At 41.2% G+C, this 16,755-nt stretch overlaps 1 protein-coding gene across 3 annotated transcripts in view; it reads right to left on the minus strand.

The window, feature by feature from the left end:
• The window catches only part of CFAP300 (cilia and flagella associated protein 300), a 40,248-nt gene extending 24,167 nt beyond the window's left edge, over positions 1–16,081 (minus strand). For 2 of the 3 annotated variants that reach the window (XM_017850088.1, XM_017850089.1), the window contains exons 1-3: positions 15,787–16,081; positions 15,470–15,551; positions 4,067–4,142 (exon numbers count right to left, since the gene is read on the minus strand). In XM_017850088.1, coding sequence (XP_017705577.1) covers positions 4,067–4,142; positions 15,470–15,551; positions 15,787–15,896 — 268 coding nt within the window. In that variant the 5' untranslated portion in view covers positions 15,897–16,081. The remainder of the gene's footprint in view (positions 1–4,066; positions 4,143–15,469; positions 15,552–15,786) is intronic. The other variant, XM_017850090.1, reaches the window with a different exon arrangement.
• Positions 16,082–16,755: the final 674 nt, after the last annotated feature.

Raw genomic sequence — 16,755 nt, forward strand, 5'->3', positions numbered from 1 at the left:
CCCAGGCTGGAGTGCAGTGGCCGGCTCTCAGCTCACTGCAAGCTCCGCCTCCCGGGTTCACGCCATTCTCCTGTCTCAGCCTCCCGAGTAGCTGGGACTACAGGCGCCCGCCTCGTCGCCCGGCTAGTTTTTTGTATTTTTTAGTAGAGACGGGGTTTCACCGTATTAGCCAGGATGGTCTCGATATCCTGACCTCATGATCCGCCCGTCTCGGCCTCCCAAAGTGCTGGGATTACAGGCTTGAGCCACCGCACCCGGCCCTCATTTTTTACAATAAGGATAGGTTGAAAACTTTCCAAATCTTCAAATGTTGATTCATTTCTGGTAAACAATTCTTTCTGCAATTCATCTCTCTTCTTTCATACTTTACTATAAGCAAGACATTGCTTTAAGACTTTACTTAGAAATCTCTTCAGCTAAATCTCCAGTTTCATCACTTATAAGTTCTGCCTTCCATAAAACAATAGAAAACAGTTCATCCAAGTTATTTGCCACTTTTTAACAAAGATCACCTTTATCACAGTTTCCAATAACATATCCCTTATTTCCTTGGGAGCTATCACCAGAATTGCCCATAATGTCCGTATACATGCACCTCAAGCTTCCATCCATTATTCAGTTCCAAAGCCACTTCCACATTCTTAGGTATTTGCTACAGCAGCACCTCACTTCTCAGTACCAAGATCCGTCTTAGTCAGCTTGGGTTGCTATAATAAAATGCCATAGTCTGGGTGGCTTAAACAATCGACGTGTTTTTCTCAAAGTTTTGTAGGCTAGAAAGTCCAAGGTCAAGGTCCAGATGATTCAGTTGCTGGTGAAGGCACTCTTCTTGGCTTGCAGAAAACTGCCTTCTTTCTGTGTACTTAGATGGCTCTAGTGTTTTTACTTCTTATTATAAAGGCACTAATCCCATCATGAGGGCCCCAACCTTGTGCCCTCATCGAAACCTAATTTATTTTCCAAAGGCCCCATCTCCAAAAACCATCACATTGAAGGGTTAGGGATTAAACATGTGAATTTGGTGGTGGGGACACAACTCACTCCAAAGCAAATGCTAGTTTTTTATGTAGGAATTTCATTATGTCCCCAGCATTTATAAGATATGTAATGCATCACAGTGATCACATACAGAAAGAATACAGTTTTTCCCCTAATACTAGCATTATAAAACACTGGGTGCTTCCTTATCATTTGGTGTCTTAAGTTAGTACTTTTCTGGCAACCCCATCAATGTGGAAGTGACAGAGGCAGGACAGTGAAGTGGTCAACGTCTTGAATTCTGGAGCCTCGATCTGAATCTCAAATCTGCTCACTCAGCCATGTAAAACTGCACACATTACTTAGCTTATGCCTCTGACTATTCATTTGTAAAATAGTGATATATAATACTACCTTTCTTGCATTGTTTCATGAATGAAAGGAGGTAATGTGCATGATGCCCTTAGCTGAGCACATAGGAAGTATCCATTACACGTTATTAAAAAAAGACAAAGTGTATCTAAACATAGGAGCTATGGCGGCTGGCTGAGAGGATAAAACAGCACCGAAAACTGGTAATCTCCAGGGAGTGCAGCACAGTGAACGAGGTTCCATCATCACTTTCTTTAGAACTGGTTCACTTGCCAAAAGAATGTCTCTTCACCTATTTTAAAAAGCGGCTTCTTTTGCTTTAAAAGGGCCCCAGAGGAAAATAAGAGGGGGGTATATCAGAAAAGAAATATAGCAGAAAAGAAAAAAGAGATAAAATGAGTTAATGGAAGAGTACTAACAATCCACTAGAACTTCTACTTCTGAAATAGAGTGCTATCATTCTTCTGTACTATTTTTCAGAGTATTTATAATTCATCAAGTCAGGCACATGTGGTATTTGATAACCTCTTTTTGCAATGATTTTTTCAAAATTAGTAAAAGTTAATGCTATTTTGTGTATGTACTAACGTGGGAGAGGGTTGAATACTTATTTCAGTGAACCTTATTTTTTCAAATAGATTGACTGAAGTTACCGTAAACATGCTTTATAAGCACTGTGAAACATGGCTCTGATTATTTCCTTTTGAAAATTTTGAGTTGGGTAAATGTATTCTCTCAGATACTCAGTTTAATTTTGTAAGTGGTCTGTACCAGCTTTTTGCTCTATAAATTTTGCAGTAGTCTTTAGCCAAAAGCAATAAAATCTGACCTACTAAGTCTAACATCACGAACTGTTTGTAATCTTGTTCTTGACTAATACTCTGTTACTTTTGTGTAAGGCTACTAGGCGTCCATGAGAATATAATGCAGTAATTTACCAAAATACATTCCCAAACAAAAAAAAGAATCTAATTTAAAATGCATTTTATTGAGTATAAATCCGTATCACCAATCAGATTCTCCTTCTAAATGGAATGTTGCTTTTATTCATTCTGTTGCTAAGATACCTCAACCTAAAATTTAAAACATAGTTTTCATATTTTTTTTTCCAAAATAATCTTATATTAACTCTCTGCGTTCTTCCTTGACCCATGAGTTATTGAAGGCATTTAAGTGACTGTTATTAAGTGTTTAAGTGTTTGGGTAATTTTCTTTAAAAAAATTTCTGGCTCTTTCAATGTATTATGAAACAATACATTATGAAAATATAATCTAGCTGGGCACGGTGGCTCACACCCATAATCCCAGCACTTTGGGAGGCCAAGGTGGGTGGATCACTTGAGGTTAGGAGTTCGAGACCAGCCTGGCCAACATGGCGAAACCCTATCACTACTAAAAAAAAAAAAAAAAAAAACTTAGGCTGAGCATGATGGTTCACACCTGTAATCTCAGCACTTTGGGAGGCCAAGGCTGGCAGATTTACTTGTGGTCAGGAGTTCAAGACCAGCCTAGCCAACATGGTGAAACCCTGTCTCTACTAAAAACACAAAAATTAGCTGGGTGTGGTGGCGCACTCCTGTAATCCCAGTTACTTGGGAGACTGAGGCAGGAGAATCGCTTGAACCTGGGAGACGAAGGCTGCAGTGAGCTGAGATCACGCCACCGCATTCCAGCCTAGGTGACAGTGAGACTCTGTCTCAAAAAACAAACAAGCAAAAAAACAAAAATTAGCCGGGAATTAGCCAGGTGTGGTGGCCCACGCCTGTAATCCCAGCTACTAAGGAGGCCGAGGCATGAGAATTGCTTGAACCCAGGAGGCACCACTGCACTCCAGCCTGGGAGACAGAGTGAGACCTTGTCTAAAAAAAAAAAAAAAAAATCCTGTGGTTGGCCGATTCCTCTGTGAGAAATCCATGTACCCATGTACTCATCTCAATTGAGATTTTGCCCAAATATCCCCATATCAGTGGAATCTTTCCTGATCTTTTCCCTCTGGGCAAAACTGACCACTCCTGTCCACTTTCTAACTTTTTTTATTTTTTGAGGCAGTCTTGCTCTGTCACCCAGGGTGGAGTGCAGTGACACAATCTCAGCTCACGGCAACCCTCCATGTCCCAGGTCCAGCTGATTCTCCTTCCTCAGCCACCAAGTAGCTGGTATTACAGGTGCTCACCACCACGCCTGGCTAATTTTTGTATTTTTAGTAGAGAAGGGGTTCCACCATGTTGGCCAGGCGGGTCTTGAACTCCTGTACTCAAGTGATCCACCCACCTCAGCCTCCCAAAGTGCTGCAATTACAGACGTGAGCCACCACGCCTGGCTCTTGGCTACACTTCTATGGTAACACCTTTGACACATTAGTACACACACACACACATACACACACACACATTTTAACATATCAAGTTCCTTTAGTACAGGTTTTCTTATTTACCTTAATGTTCCCATATCTAGCAGAGTACATGGAAAACACACAATAAATACTTTTATATGAATAAAAAGAGAGAAAAATTGCTCTTATGTGTTAAGCCAGGATAGTAGCAGTAGACTCCCAGAAAAGAGATGCAGAGCAGGCCTGGCACAGCTGGTCATACTTGATCATGATGTATCAAACAGATGAGGCATTCACAATTTATATTTTAATGATGAAAATTTCTGAGGCAAAATTTTGTTATAATAGTAAAAGAGTATTTGAAAAGATGAAAATTTTGTTTACCTAATGTAATCCATTGTCCAGAAGAATCTGAAAGTAACTTCAAATTGGGAATAACATTTGGGTCTTTGAAAAAAGCCTAAAATACAAATTTGAGGGGAATAAGTTAGATATTTTATTATAAATGATAGTAAAAATTAACATAAAATAACTATAATCTTCTTTAATTCAAATGGAAATGACAATTTTAAATTGGTAAAATGTCTTGAGTACTAATTTATAAATAAATGAAGTTTTATTACATTCAAGTTGGAACAGTATGAACATTGTGTGTCCAAGTACAGATGTCTTTGGAACTCAATTTAGAAAATAATGATATACAATAAACATTAGGAGGTTATATAATATTTGAAAACTTTGTTTTCCTTCAATCTTGCTTACTGAATTGCCTTAGTAACAACTCATACACTAGATCTAAATCCAAAAGTAACTGTCAATTTAATTCTTTCCAAGAGGCATTTAAAAAAGTGAAAAATCTAACTTCCTAAAAATGAAACATTTTCTGTAGGACAAAAGACAACAAAGCAGGTAAGAGTTTTAGTTCCAGATCCTTTTGTAGTTTATGAGTATGATGACTAGGTGTTCGCAGGTATGTGTGAGATGTGCCACCCTGGAACCTTGTTATGATGTCGGCATATTGTTAGTCTGACATGAAAAAATAAAAAAATATATAAAATAAAAAAGAGCTGTAGTTCTAAGCACCAGCAGCTGACTGAAGCTGAAAAGGCAGAAGAAAATTTACTGGAAGCATCTCAGGGAGTCCACAAAATGTTCCGGAGGTGGAGGGCATCAGGTTGATGGCTGGACCCAGGAACGATGCAAAATCATATGCAGAACTGCCCTCATGAGGAAACTGTCACCCCTGCTGCAGCCCCATCAAGCACTACAGTTGATACAGTTGATCGTAGCCAAAAGGCCGAGAAGTGATAGCCCCATCAAGCACTAGAGGAAGCCACCACCACCCCTTTCTCCTACTCAAGTACTAACCAGGCTCAACCCTACTTAGCTTTCAATATCAGGTACACTCAGGTTGATACGGCCATGAACATCAAGTACTAACCAGGCCCAATCCTGCTTAGCTTCCAACATTCAGGGTGGTATGGTCATAGACATCAGCATCACTTCCTTCTAACCTAGGCCATTGCTGTGCCAGGTCTGTCTGGCCTGAAAGTGGTCTCTGCCACTGCCTTTGCCAATGAAATGAATTCTGTGTGTGCCTCCTTCCTTAAGCTGCTTGCTTCAAAATTCCAGTCTTGTACTGATAAGTCTGTTTGTAAACCTAGGTCCCACGCTTACGATCTGGATGCAAGGGAGTTCCTTGCATTTTGGGAGGTTTCACTTGCATTTCCCAAAGTTACCCCCAAATTGCATGGTTGTTCACAAGGTGTTGGACAGCCAGAAAACATAATGTCTGTGAAGAGCAATAAATAAAAGAAAAATAATAGACTGAGAGAAAATATTTGCAACACATATGTTAAAACAGAGAAACTGACATCCTAGTGGTTAAAAAAAACCCTAAATGTAATAAAAACTGACAAACCTAAATTTTCTTCTGCCTTTTCAGCTTGAGTCAGCTGCTGGTGATCGGAACTAAAGATTTTTTTGTTTGTTTGTTTTTTTTTTTTTGAGATGGAATTTCACTCTTGTTGCCCAGGCTGGAGTGCTGTGGCGTGATGCCGGCTCACTGCAACCTCTGCCTCTCGGGTACAAGCGATTTTTCTGTCTCAGCCTCCTGAGTATCTGGAATTACAGGTGTGTGTCACCATGCCTGGCTAATTTTTTGTATTTTTAGCAGACATAGGGTTTTACCATGTTGGCCAGGCTGGTCTCGAACTCCTGACCTCAGGTGATCTGACTGCCTTGGCCTCCCAAAGTGCTGGGATTACAGGCGTGAGCCACCGCATCCAGCCTAGCTCTTTTTTATTTTATAATTTTTTTTCTTTCTTCATGTTAGAAGGGTAATAGGCCAATGTCATCACAAGGTTTGAGGGTGGCACATGTCACCAAAGGATAAAAATAGGCATATAAAAAATAAAAATAGGGCCAGGTGTGGTGGCTCACGCCTGTAATCCCAGGACTTTGGGAGGCCAAGGTGGGTGGATCACTTGAGGCTAGGAGTTCAAGATCAGCCTGGCTAACATGGCAAAACCCCGTCTGTACTGAAAAAATACAAAAATTAGCTGGGCATGGTGGCACATTCCTGTAATTACAGCTACCCGGAGGCTGAGGCATGAGAATTACTTGAACCTGGGAGGTGGAGGTTGTTGTGAGCTGAGACTGTGTCACCGCACTCCAGCCTGGGTAACAGAGTGAGACTATCTAAACAAACAAACAAAAAACCAAAAACCAAAAACCAAACAAACAAAAAAACCCCACAAATAGCCAATAAACTTTAGGAAAAGATGCTCAATTTCAAAAGCAGTGAAAGAAATGAAAATAAAATCCAGAAGATACCACTTTTATCTGTTACAATGCTAAGATTTAAAGACTGGTAACTTCTGGTGAGAGCACCAGAAGACATGCACTTCCACAAGCTGCTGGCAGAAGTGTGAATCTTTATAACCCATTAGGAAAGTAATTTGCTATTATCTTGAACAATAAAAACATGCATACCTCATCCAATAAACTCTGCTTCTGGGTTCTGAAACCACCAGTGCATAAGATTTAGGTATAAGGAGTTTTTTGTTTTAATACAGTATTGTTTGTAGTGTCAAAACTTGGAAACAATTTCAATATCTATCAGTAGAAAAACAGTTGAATAAAATAGAGTCCATCTATATCAGACAGAATGCAGCTATTGAAAAGAAAGTATTAGAATAGAATATAAACTCCCTAAGAGTAGGGGTCCTGTTTTTCTTATTCACTGCTATATCCCAGGACTTAGAACAGGGCCTAACATATAGCGCTTACTAAATAACCATCCCCTGAACAGACCATGTATTGATTTTGAGGAAAAACCATAAATACTTTCAGTTAAAAAAACGTAGTTTAGGGCCGGGTGCGGTGGCTCACGCCTGTAATCCTAGCACTTTGAGAAGCCTAGGTGGGCAGAACACGAAGTCAGGAGATCAAGACCATCCTCGCTAACGCGGTGAAACCCTGCCTCTACTAAAAACACAAAAAATTAGCCAGGTGTGGTGGCGGGCGCCTGTAGTCCCAGCTACTCTGGAGGCTGAGGCAGGAGAATGGCGTGAACTCGAGAGGTGGAGCTTGCAGTGAGCCAAGATAGTGCCACTGCACTCCAGCCTGGGCAACACAGCAAGACTCCGTCTCACAAAAAAAAAAAAAAAGGTAGTTTAAGAGTATGTATATGTTCAGGTGCGGTGCCTCACGCCTATTGTACCAGCACTTTGGGAGGCTGAGGCAGATCACTTGAGCTCAGGAGTTCGAGACCAGCCTGAGCAACATGGTGAAACCCCATCTCTACTAAAAATACAAAAAATTAGCTGGGCACAGTGGTGTGCACTTGTGGCCCCAGCTACTCGGGAGGCTGAATTGGGCGGACTGCTAAAGCCCAGGGTAGTGGAAGTTGCAGTGAGCTGAGATTGCACCATTGCACTCCAGCCTGGGTGACAGAGTGAGACCCCATCTCAAAAAAAACAAAAGAGTAATGCATGTGATAAAACAAAATAAAACCTCTATACATTTATATGAGTATAAAGAAAAGTATGTAAGAATATGTATCATAGGCCGAGTGCGGTGGCTTACACCTGTAATCCCAGCACTTTGGGATGCCGAGGCAGGTGGATCACGAGGTCAGGAGTTCAAGACCAGCCTGACCAACATGGTGAAACCCTGTCTGTACTAAAAATACAAAAATTAGCCAGGCGTGGTGGCACATGCCTGTAATCCCAGCTACTCAGGTGGCAAAGGCAGGTGAATTGCTTGAACCTGGGAGGCAGAGGTCGCACCACTGCACTCCAGCCTGGATGACAGAGCAAGACTCCGTCTCAAAAAAAAAAAAAGAATATCAAACTTCAGAAGTGGTGGTTACAGACTTACAGACTCCTGGCAAGAAGAGGGTCGAGAGGGTAGGGAGTAGGAGTAGATGGGGTAAGACTGACTTTTTCTATGAATTATTCTTTGTTGTTAAAATTGTTGTAATAAATATTTTAATTTTTTGAACATTCCCTTCAAGTGATCACTCACTTTTCCTAAATACCTTCTTGAGAGATGAATCTAAACTGTCTCACTTTTTTTTCTTTCTTTTTTTTTTTTTTGAGACCAAGTCTTGCTCTGTAATCCAGGCTGGAGTGCAGTGGTATGATCTCAGCTCACTGCAGCCTCCATCTCCTGGGTTCTATAGATTCTCCTGCCTCAGCCTCCCAAGTAGCTAGGACTACAGAAGTGCACCAACACGCCCAGCTAATGTTTGTATTTTTAGTAGAGACAGCATTTTGCCATGTTGGCCAGGCCGGTCTCGAACTCCTGACCTCAGGTGATCCAGCCATCTCAGGCTCCCAAAGTGCTGGGATTACAGGCGTGAGCCACCAAGCCTGGCCTCACTTCTCTTATCTACTTCTCATTCCTCTCTATCTGGCTCCTGCTCCTATCACTTAATGAATAGTACCCTTGACTTCCTAATACTAAAATCCAATGGACAGTGCTTGCCTTCATGGGCAGGCAGATAGTAAGAGAGAAGATAGTTACATGACACGTATACTACAAAAAAGTGCAGGTGCTATCAAAGTACAAAATGGGCAGACATAATCTAATGGTATTGGGAAGAAATGTTAATATAGAAAGAACATTTAGGTTTAGTTCAGAAAGTTGAATAAGAGTTAGCTGGGCAACGGGGTATACTGGCAAGTATTTAACAACTGGCCACCCTTCCTCCCCCAAAAAGCCTTGATTGTAGCATTTGCCTGTTTCCATGGTGAATTTCAAGTTGCCAACAGTATAACAACCAACAAACAAAGATTCCTGAAAGTCTAGCAATCAGGCTCTCCTAAACTGGTTCCAGTATGCCACTGGAATTACCATTTTTTAAGGGAGAGAAAATGGCAAGTTTGAAAGCTGTAAGGTGAGAAAGGATGGCACATTCCATTAAAGGAAAGTGAAGAGGTTTGGTGTGACCCAGAAGGCGCAGTGGTCAGATAAGGCTGGGGAGTTAAATTGACCTTGCAGTCAAGTGAAGAATTTTAATCTTGATCTAAAATCGATCTAGGTCTTGATCAGTATTTTGATCTAAGGGCAGTGGGAAAACACTGAAGTTCTTTTTCTTTTTTCTTTTATAATTTCATAATACAGACAGGGTCTCACTTTGTTGCCCAAGCTGGTCTCAAACTCCTGGCTTCAAGTGATCCTCTTGCCTTGGCTTCCCAAAAAGCTGGGATTACAGGCATAAGCCACGGCACCAGCCACACTGAAGGTTTTTTTTTTTTTTGACGGAGTTTCGTTCTTGTTGCCCAGGCTGGAGTGCAATGGCGTGATCTCTGCTCACCGCAGCCTCTGCGTCCCAGGTTCAAGTGATTCTCCTGCCTCAGCTTCCCAAGTAGCTGGGATTACAGGCGCCCACCACCACGCCCAGCTAATTTTGTATTTTTAGTAGAGATGGGGTTTCTCCATGTTTGTCAGGCTGGTCTTGAACTCCTGACCTCAGGTGATCTGCCCGCCTCAGCCTCCCAAAGTGCTGGGATTACAGGTGTGAGAGCCACCATGCCCAGCCTTTTTTAAAATTTTATTTTTAAGTTAATTATTATTATTATTTTTTGAGGAGTTTCACTCTGTCGCTCAGGCTGGAGGGCAATGGCGTGATCTCTGCTCACCGCAGCCTCTGCGTCCCAGGTTCAAGTGATTCTCTCTCCTGCCCTCAGCTTCCCCAAGGTAGCTGGGATACAGGCGCCCACAACACGCCCCAGCTAATTTGTTATTTTAGTAAGGAGATGGGGTTCTCCATGTTTGTTCAGGCTGGTCTTTTGAACGTCCTGAACCTCAGGTGTCTGCCGCCAGCCTCCCAAAGTGCTGGGATTACAGGTGTGAGAGCCACCATGCCCAGCCTTTTTTAAAATTTTATTTTTAAGTTAATTATTATTATTATTTTTTGAGGAGTTTCACTCTGTCGCTCAGGCTGGAGGGCAATGGCGTGATCTCAGCTCACTGCAACCTCCACCTCCCAGGTTCAAGCTATTCTCCTGCCTCAGCCTCCTGAGCAGCTGTGATTATAGACACCTGCCACCCATGCCCAGCTAATTTTTATATTTTTTAGTCAAGGCGGGGTTTCACCATGTTGGTCAGGCTGGTCTTGAACTCCTGACCTCAGGTGATCCACCCGCCTCGGGCTCCCCACGGGCTGGGATTACAGGCTTGAGCCACTGCGCCTGGCCAGACAGAAGGTTTTTAAGCAGAGGAAACAGTTATCAGAATCATCTATTTTTCTTTAAAGTTCATTCTGGATGCAGTGTGGAGAATGAATTGAAGGGCTGGAAAAAGACTGGTTAGGAGGAAGGTTACTGTTGTAATTATGGAAGAGCTGATGTTCCCACCAGTCAAGGAGATACCAAGTGGGGAGGAAGAGAAGTAGATGAATTTAATGTTATTTAGGAGGAAGAAACAAATGAAGAAGGAAGAATTGAAGATGACTCCTGGGATTTCTCTTCATGAAAAACCATTTAATAAACGCTATTTAACAAGAAAGAGAACAGAGAAGAGATGTGAGCTGAGGATTATTTACAAATGTCTACATTATGCCAAGCAAGACACACTCCCTGTTCTTACGGCATTTACATTCTAGTGGTGAAGAATTGAAGGTAAACACATTTTTTTCAAATAGGTGTCATACATGCTTAATTATAAAAAGATAAATTTTCCCCGAAGTTATTTTAGACAAAAGCAAGTTGCCTTATGACTCTTCAGGCTTTCAAATAAAAGAATATTTATGCAAGTATTTTAATTTATATACTGGTACATTTTGAAAAAGATACATACATAAACTGGAATTAACCTCAATTAATATTGGTTTTGAATGCATTTTAGGCCTTCTGAATCTCTTAAAAAAAAGAAAATTTAATTCGGATTTAGTAATTATTCCTGGAGGTTATTAACTTAACAGTTACATGTTAGATGTCATTATAAATGGAGCAGCAGGTCAACTAGCCTGCAGTGAATTGACCTAGAACCAAAGGAAATGAGTCTTTATAAGGGACCCTCGAATAAGGCAATGCAAAGTACATTATTGAGATTACGATTATATGTCTAATAAGTGAATTCAAAAAAAAAGTCTTAATACATGCAAATTGCATTCTGGAATGGAATTTCCAGCAAGGCATTAGAAGAGATTTTCTGTATCTCAACTTTAGGAAAGCTGATTGTGCTTTGGAAAAATATAAGATGATTCCTAAACTAGTTACAGTAATAACAAAGATACTGATGTCAAAATGCATGTGAAAACGTTAAATAAACTTGTTTCATAAAATGTGAAAGTGGGCTGGGTGTGATAACTCACACCTGTAATCCCAGCACTTTGGGAGGCTGAGGCAGGAGAATTGCTTGAGCCTGGGAGTTTGAGACCAGCCTGGGCAACATAGTGAGACCCTGTCTCTATTAAAAATAAACAAATAATAAATAGAAATCTGAAAGTGGAAAAAGATAAGTTTCTCTATTTTAATTTCTTATTAATTTAATTTTACATCCAGAATACATACTGGAGAGACAATATTTCTAATTTATTTAAGTATATATTTGAATATATCATCTATCTGGCAGACTGATGGTTCCTAATCCAATATCAATTCTTTCTTCCTTAAGGAATCTCATTTTTATTTGGGACAGCAATATGCTCAGCTTAGTTTGCATTTCCAGCCTCCCTGGGATGTGGGAGGCCTAAATTCTGGTCACGTGCCTAAGTTCTGGTAATGAGATGGAAGCACAGAAGTGTTGTGCAGGCTTCCAGGAAAGCTCTGTAAATTAAGGCACTTCCTTGCAGTTGTTTATGTGGAAAATTCTCCTTATCATCCCTAGTCCCATCGTGAAGATGTCAACACTGTATACTGAGCCCAGAGCTCTCTTGAAATCCAAAGTTAAATGTTATATTCAACTATCTAGAATACCGCCACTTGTATGTACCTCAAATTCAGCATGCCTAGAACTGAACTCATTTTCCTTGTAATTCTGTGTTTTCTACACATGTAATGGCATCATCAGCCACTCGAGTCAACCAAGCCAGAAACTTGGGAGTCATCCTACATGTCCCCCTCTCCTTTACTCTCAATATCTTACCATTCCTTAAGCCTTTCTCCTAAATCTGGGCCACACTGGTACTCGACATCAACATGTAACTGTCTAGAGGACAACAGTTTCCAATTTGGTGTCACTACTTCCTAACTCAGTCCTAACAACCCACTCTCCACACTTTTGGCAAGGTGATCTCAATATTTTAAAATTTAAAGTCTTTCTTAAAACCTTCTCCTTCTTAGCCCAAATGTCTTTGCATGGCACAAAAGATCTTCTAAAATATTATCCCACCAATCTCTCAAATATTATCCTTGCCAATTCATCGACCTGATGAATTCCTACTCATCTTTCAGGCCCCACCTTAAGAGTCTTGTCTTGTTAAATGCTCTTCTGACCACCTCAGCCAAAAATGATCACTTTCTCTTTTGTGCCACCAAAGTACCTTATGCCTCTGCTATGTATTATATCACTTCTCTCTCTGCAATGCAGTTTTGGTTATTTCCCTTGCTTTAATTGTGTCTATGCATCTATATAGACCTAGGAACTAAAGAAATGTTTGTCAGATAAATGTTTCCTCCCATTCATTTATCATCTCACAAATACACTTTTGGAACAAGATTTGTTTTTAAATTGAAAGGGAAAATTCAAAATCTGGAATTCTAGTTTAAACAATACCCTCTGTTCAGTAATGAGTTTTTGTAGTAGAAACAGCATGGTATCTAGAGTCAAAATGCCTGGGTTCTGCCCTTTGCTGAATGTTTTTGCATAAATTACTTACCTTTCTGAATTTTAAGCTATAAAATGGGAGTCAGAACACCACCAAACTTAGCAGATTATTGTAAAGATTAATGATAAATGTAATATAAAAGTTGCCGAAAGCTAAATCTGCACACACTGGAGTCACTACTGCTATAGAATAATACTTTGTAAAGTAATATAGAATTTTTTTTTTTTGAGACAGGGTCTTACTTTGTCACCCAGGATAGGGTGCAGTGGCACGATCACAGCTCAAGCAATCCTCTCACCTCAGCCCTCAAGTAGCTAGGACTACAGGTGTGTGCCACCACACCTAGCCAATTAAAATTTTTTAAAAAAATAGCCACAGGGTCTCACTCTGTTGCCCAGGCTGGTCTCAAACTCCTGGGCTCAAGTGATCCTCCTGCCTCAGCCTCCCAAAGAGCTGGGATTACAGTTGTGAGCCACCATGCCCTGCCTCAGACTTTTTTTTTTCTTAACATTTCTAGCTCCCCAAACTATACATGCCTTGTAAGCTGGGATCAGGTCTCTTCATCTTTTTAATGCCCTCTAGAGGGACACAGTAAATATTCAACAAATATTTATTGAATTACATTAAAATTTTTACAGTATTCTAAAATTCAGTGACCTCAAATCCTGATCTTTAAAAAAAAAATTATAGACAGCCAGTACTAGTATAAATAAAAAATATAAAAAACTACATAATAATCTAACCATGAGTATTTGAGAAATGTTATTAATGCCATTATCAGTAGCATTCTAATATAATGGCACTATCAAACTATCTTAGAGAAAGGGAGATAGACATTTAACCAATTTACTCTCTGTTATGGGTTGATAGTGTCCCCCAAAATTTACATCCTTCCTGAAATATCAGAAAGTGACCTTAGTTGGAATTAGGGTTGTTGCTGATCTAATTAATTAAGATTAGGTTATGCTGGGCCCTTAATTCAATATGATCGTTGTCTCTATAAGAAGAAAAGAGATGCAGACACATGAAGAGAAAGGCTATGGGACTGACAGGCAGAGAAGAAAGTGCTGCAGCTGCAAGCTAAAGGATGTCAAGGGTGGGTGGCAACCGCCAGAAGCCAGGAAGAGGCAAGGACGGATTCTCCCCTACAGGTTTCAGAGGAATGATGGCCCTGCCAACACCTTGATTTAAGACTTCTAGCCTCCAGAACTATGACACAATCCTACCTAATGTTCTCCTTTCTCCATTTCCTCCTCTTTTCTTTACTGCCCTTATCACTATATGAAATAATCAGATTTAAAAAAAAAATTTATTGTAGTCTTGCCAAGGCTTGTACAATCTTTAACAGCTGGGTTCTTGTCTTGTTCCTCCTCTTATCCCCAGCACTGGAAGGAATTCCTAGCACATGACAGGCCCTCAGGAAGTGTTTATTATGCCAAACTATAAACTACAGTGAATGCATGAAGGACATGAATGGCAGAGAATGAAGATAATTTCATAAACCATAATAGCGTTTTCCATTTGATTGAGGAGAGAAAAAAAACAAAAACAAAACAGGATTGAAAATAATGGACTAAATTTTAACAAACACACCAAAACTTAAACTTTCAAGTGAGTTTTACCTTTCTCAAAGTAGTCATCTCTAGCAGTCAAAAGACATTCAAATCACGATGCTACGGCTTCAAACTTTTTTGGGGGAATTCTCATTTGGAACTGCTAGTAGAGCCTGAAGCCCAGTTCTCAGAATGGGTGTGATGTTGAGAAAAAACTCAAAAGTAATTTGGAGCTAGTAAATAAAGCGGTGATAAAGCTGTGTGATAATATTCAAATTTTTTAAAATGAGGTGTGCCTATCTAAAAAGAGAGGCTGGGGGTGGATCCCAGCACTTTGGGAGGCCGGGGTGAGCGAATTACTTGAGCCCGGGGATTCAAGACTAGCCTGGGCAACCTAGTGAGGCTCTGCCTCAAAAAATTTGTTGTTGTTGTTTTTTTTTTTTTTTTTAAATTAGCTTGACGTGGTGGCCTGCACCTGTAGTCCCAGCTACTCAGGAGGCTGAGGTGGGAGGATCACTTGAGCCCCAGAGGTCGAGGCTGCAGTGAGCTGAGATGGTCCTGCTGCAATTCATTCAGCCTGGTTGACAGAGAAAGACCCTGTTTCAAAAAATAAGTAAATAAAATAAAATAAAACAAAATAAAATGAAACAAAAATTAGAAAAGGGAGAAACTAATCTTCCAGAGAGCAGGCGATCTTCCAGAACTGCAAAGTTCCCTGAGGCAAGATACAAGATGCTGAAAGTAGAGAAAGAATGAACTAAATGACAAATTTATGATGGGTGATTCGAAACGTAAAAGTTCCTTTAAAAAAATCATTTGCACCTTTCATTACTCCCAAACGCCAAGAAAACGACGACATTAGGGAATGGCGTGTTCACAAGAATCCATGGCAACGTTGGGGGGAAGTTTAAAAATCGGCAGAGACCCAAGGAACTCTCCGACCCCCATACTAACCATGACGAAATCATCCTTCCGATAAGCCTGAAAGGTCTGGTCAAAGCCGAACGCCTGTGCCTTGATTCTGCCCAGCATGGACCTGGGGCAGAGAAGGAAAAAGACATCATCTGGGGGCTGGCACCCTCTCAGAGCCCACCGATAACCGATCCCACCCACAGCATCCGCCCTGCCCGGGTGGTTCGGGGTTCACTCAGGAAGCCTCGGGGTTCACTCAGAATGGCGCCGACACGCGCTGGCCCCTTCGATGCCCGGCTCGCGCCTCCATAGCCGCGAAGACAAAGGGCCTCTTCTCTCCCTGCGCCTCGGTTCCTCACCACTGGCGGAGCCGGCTAGTGATCTCCTTAGAGCTCAGAGACTGGAAGGTTTTCTGAGGCAAGAACCTGAAGTAGTAGCCGCCCACGTCCCCGAGCTCCCCAGTAGCCATCGTGCTCTCGGCTGCGTGGATGCCTGGGCCGTTTCCATGGAGACGCGGCGGCCGTCGGGTCGAAGCGACGCTGCGGGGGCGGGGCCACGCGTCTCTAGGTACCCAGGGGTCACGGCCTTGCCGCAGCCGGTGCAGGGAGGGAGGTCAGCCAGTCTTTCCCGGGAGCTTGTGCCACTCCACTCCCCCACCCCGGGCTTGGCGGTTAGGGAAACTAAGGGTCGGGGATGGAGACAAATTGCCAATCGATACTTGCTGACGTTAACTTTTAATAATAATTTCTCAGCATAGGTTAATGTCCTAGTCTCAAGAGCTATAACCTCAGATTTAGAGTTATCTACGTTTGATGACTCAAACGTTTCCGAAGAAAATATTATTCTGAATTAGGTTTATCTATTTTGGAAGACAAATGTCTATGTGACTACTTAGGAAACTATTCTGTTTTACCATCTGTGGGTTTTTGTTGTTTTTTTTTTCCTTAAAATGTACATTTAAAGGCCAAAAAAAAAAAGTTTCCATACACAGTACATTACAACATACTGTTTATTTATTTTTGTTTTTTAGACCACTTTTGTTCTGGTACAGCATGCTGTTTAATAGAAAACACACTTTTCTTATTTTCTATTGAAAATTGCCTTCGTTTCTATTTTTTTTTTTTTTTTTTTTTTTTTGAGATGGAGTCTTGCTCTGTTGCTCAGGCTGGAGTGCATTGGCGCGATTTCGGCTTACTGCAACCTCCGCCTCCAGGATTCAAGTGATTCTCCAGCTTCAGCCTCCCGAGTACCTAGGATTACAAGCTAAGTTTTTCTATTTTTAGTAGAGACAGGGTTTCCCCATGTTGGCCAGGCTGGTCTCGAATTCC

This window comes from Rhinopithecus bieti, unplaced genomic scaffold (assembly GCF_001698545.2).
Source record: "Rhinopithecus bieti isolate Rb0 unplaced genomic scaffold, ASM169854v2 scaffold_33302, whole genome shotgun sequence".
In the NCBI taxonomy this organism is placed as follows: Eukaryota; Metazoa; Chordata; class Mammalia; order Primates; family Cercopithecidae; genus Rhinopithecus; species Rhinopithecus bieti.